A 1,674-nucleotide genomic window follows, 5' to 3' on the forward strand; every position below is an offset into this window, starting at 1 on the left:
GCCACGTCGACAATGTCGCTGCGGTCATCCATCCACCGCTGCACCATCTCTCCTGGCACCGTCGTGGCGGCGAGGTCGAGTGCATTCAGCGGCCGCCCCTTGCGCTGCTGCTGTTGCTGTTGCGGCTGCTCCTGCAGCACTTCGGGGAGGGCGAAGGGGTCCTCCCCGTTGGCCTGCAGCGGCATCATGAAGTCGGGCAGCAGCGCGTGATCGTCCGGAAGCGGCACGCCAATGTCGAGCTCGTCGCCCGGCACCGGGAACCCCGTGGCGAATTCGCCGAGCGCTGCTGTTGCTGACGTTGCGGTGCCCATCACCGCACCGCTGCTACGCGCCTTTTCAATGCTTGGGTTGCTCGACTTCTTGCTGCTGCTGCTGCCACTCACGCGGTCGCCAAAGGCGACAAGGTCAGCACGCATCCGCGCAATCTCATCATAGTCCTGCTGCGTGCTGTGCAGCTCCTCCACCGCCTGCGACGCCGGCTCCACCGCGTACCACGCTGAGGCGAGCAGCGCTGCGGCATCGTCGCCACTTCCGCTGCTGCTGCTCTTCAGCTGCCGCGAGCCATGCAGGAGGTCGGCAATGTCGTCGAAGCGGGCCTCGAGCGCCTCCGCGTCGGTCTTACCCGTCACCACGCCTGCTGCCGCCGCCTCGGCCGCGTCGCTCCAGTTGAACGTCACCGCCTCAATATCGCCGTTGCTGCTGAGCAGCACCCCATCGAGCAGCACCCGCGCCGCCGCCTCCTGCTCGTTATTATGGCTACTCTTACTTTTGCTGCTGCTGCTGCCGCCGCCAATCTCCTTCATGGAGGAGGGTGAGGAAAGGGACTTCGTCGGCAGCGTTGTGACACGCAGCACAAGCGTCGCGTCTGTGGCGTCCTTCAGCAGGTGCTTCACCTTGAGCGCGTAGATGCGCACGACGCCAACAAGCAGCTCACCGCTGGTCCGCAGCGCAATGGGCACCGCGGGCTGCACAATGTCCACAACGGACTGGCGAAGGTCCACGACGCGTACCTCGTTACGCGTCAGTCGACGGTCCCAGTGGGCGGCGAGCCAGATCTTTGCCAGCGGCCCCTTCTTTGTCAGCACATACGTCGAGAAGAACATCCCAGCAACAACGTCTCGTTCTCCGTGTCGTTATGTCTGTCGACTTTCCTTTACCTTTCGTTGCTTGTGTATGGGTCTCTTGTTAGATATGTGACTCTTGCCGATGCCACTGCTCCTGGTCTTTACTCTGGGGCCTGAAGCGGGGGTGACTCGTAGTGCCTTGGCACGTTATTCCTGCAGCAAGCAGCAACGGCAGAGCAGTGTGGTGCAGACACACACGCACATATATATGAGTGTATATACAAAGCAAGAAGGAGAGAGGACGAAACAAATGCATAGCTACACAGAAGAAACATAGATCGATACGCACCACCACCTAATTAGAGTTCCCACCCTCCCAGCCCCCCGGCTGCCCCAAGACATCAAATACGAGCACTACCTCCTCCTCCAGCAGCGGAAACCATTCTTGTTGATGGGTTGTCATTTTTTTTTTTGTATAAGGCACTCATATACACAGAGTCACACCCACACACAGAAAAACAATGGCCATGTGCAACTCTCTACATACATGGAGGGTCCACCGGGACCCAAACAACCATCCGACTAATCATACCAATACAAATAAGCAATA

General features: G+C 59.3%; 2 protein-coding genes across 2 annotated transcripts; both read left to right on the plus strand.

Annotated features, from left to right (window-relative positions):
- Nucleotides 1-231: 231 nt before the first annotated feature.
- Nucleotides 232-435, plus strand: DQ04_19321000 (hypothetical protein; the record flags this gene model as incomplete). Its single annotated transcript, XM_009317807.1, has 1 exon — nucleotides 232-435. One exon carries the CDS (start codon nucleotides 232-234, stop codon nucleotides 433-435), a length of 204 nt encoding a protein of 67 aa, XP_009316082.1.
- Nucleotides 436-579: 144 nt separating this feature from the next.
- On the plus strand, nucleotides 580-906 carry DQ04_19321010 (hypothetical protein; the record flags this gene model as incomplete). The annotated part of the gene is made up of 1 exon (XM_009317808.1): nucleotides 580-906. One exon carries the CDS (start codon nucleotides 580-582, stop codon nucleotides 904-906), a length of 327 nt encoding a protein of 108 aa, XP_009316083.1.
- Nucleotides 907-1,674: the final 768 nt, after the last annotated feature.

Source organism: Trypanosoma grayi (genome assembly GCF_000691245.1).
Source record: "Trypanosoma grayi strain ANR4 Tgr_1932_V1, whole genome shotgun sequence".
Lineage (NCBI taxonomy): Eukaryota > Euglenozoa > Kinetoplastea > Trypanosomatida > Trypanosomatidae > Trypanosoma > Trypanosoma grayi.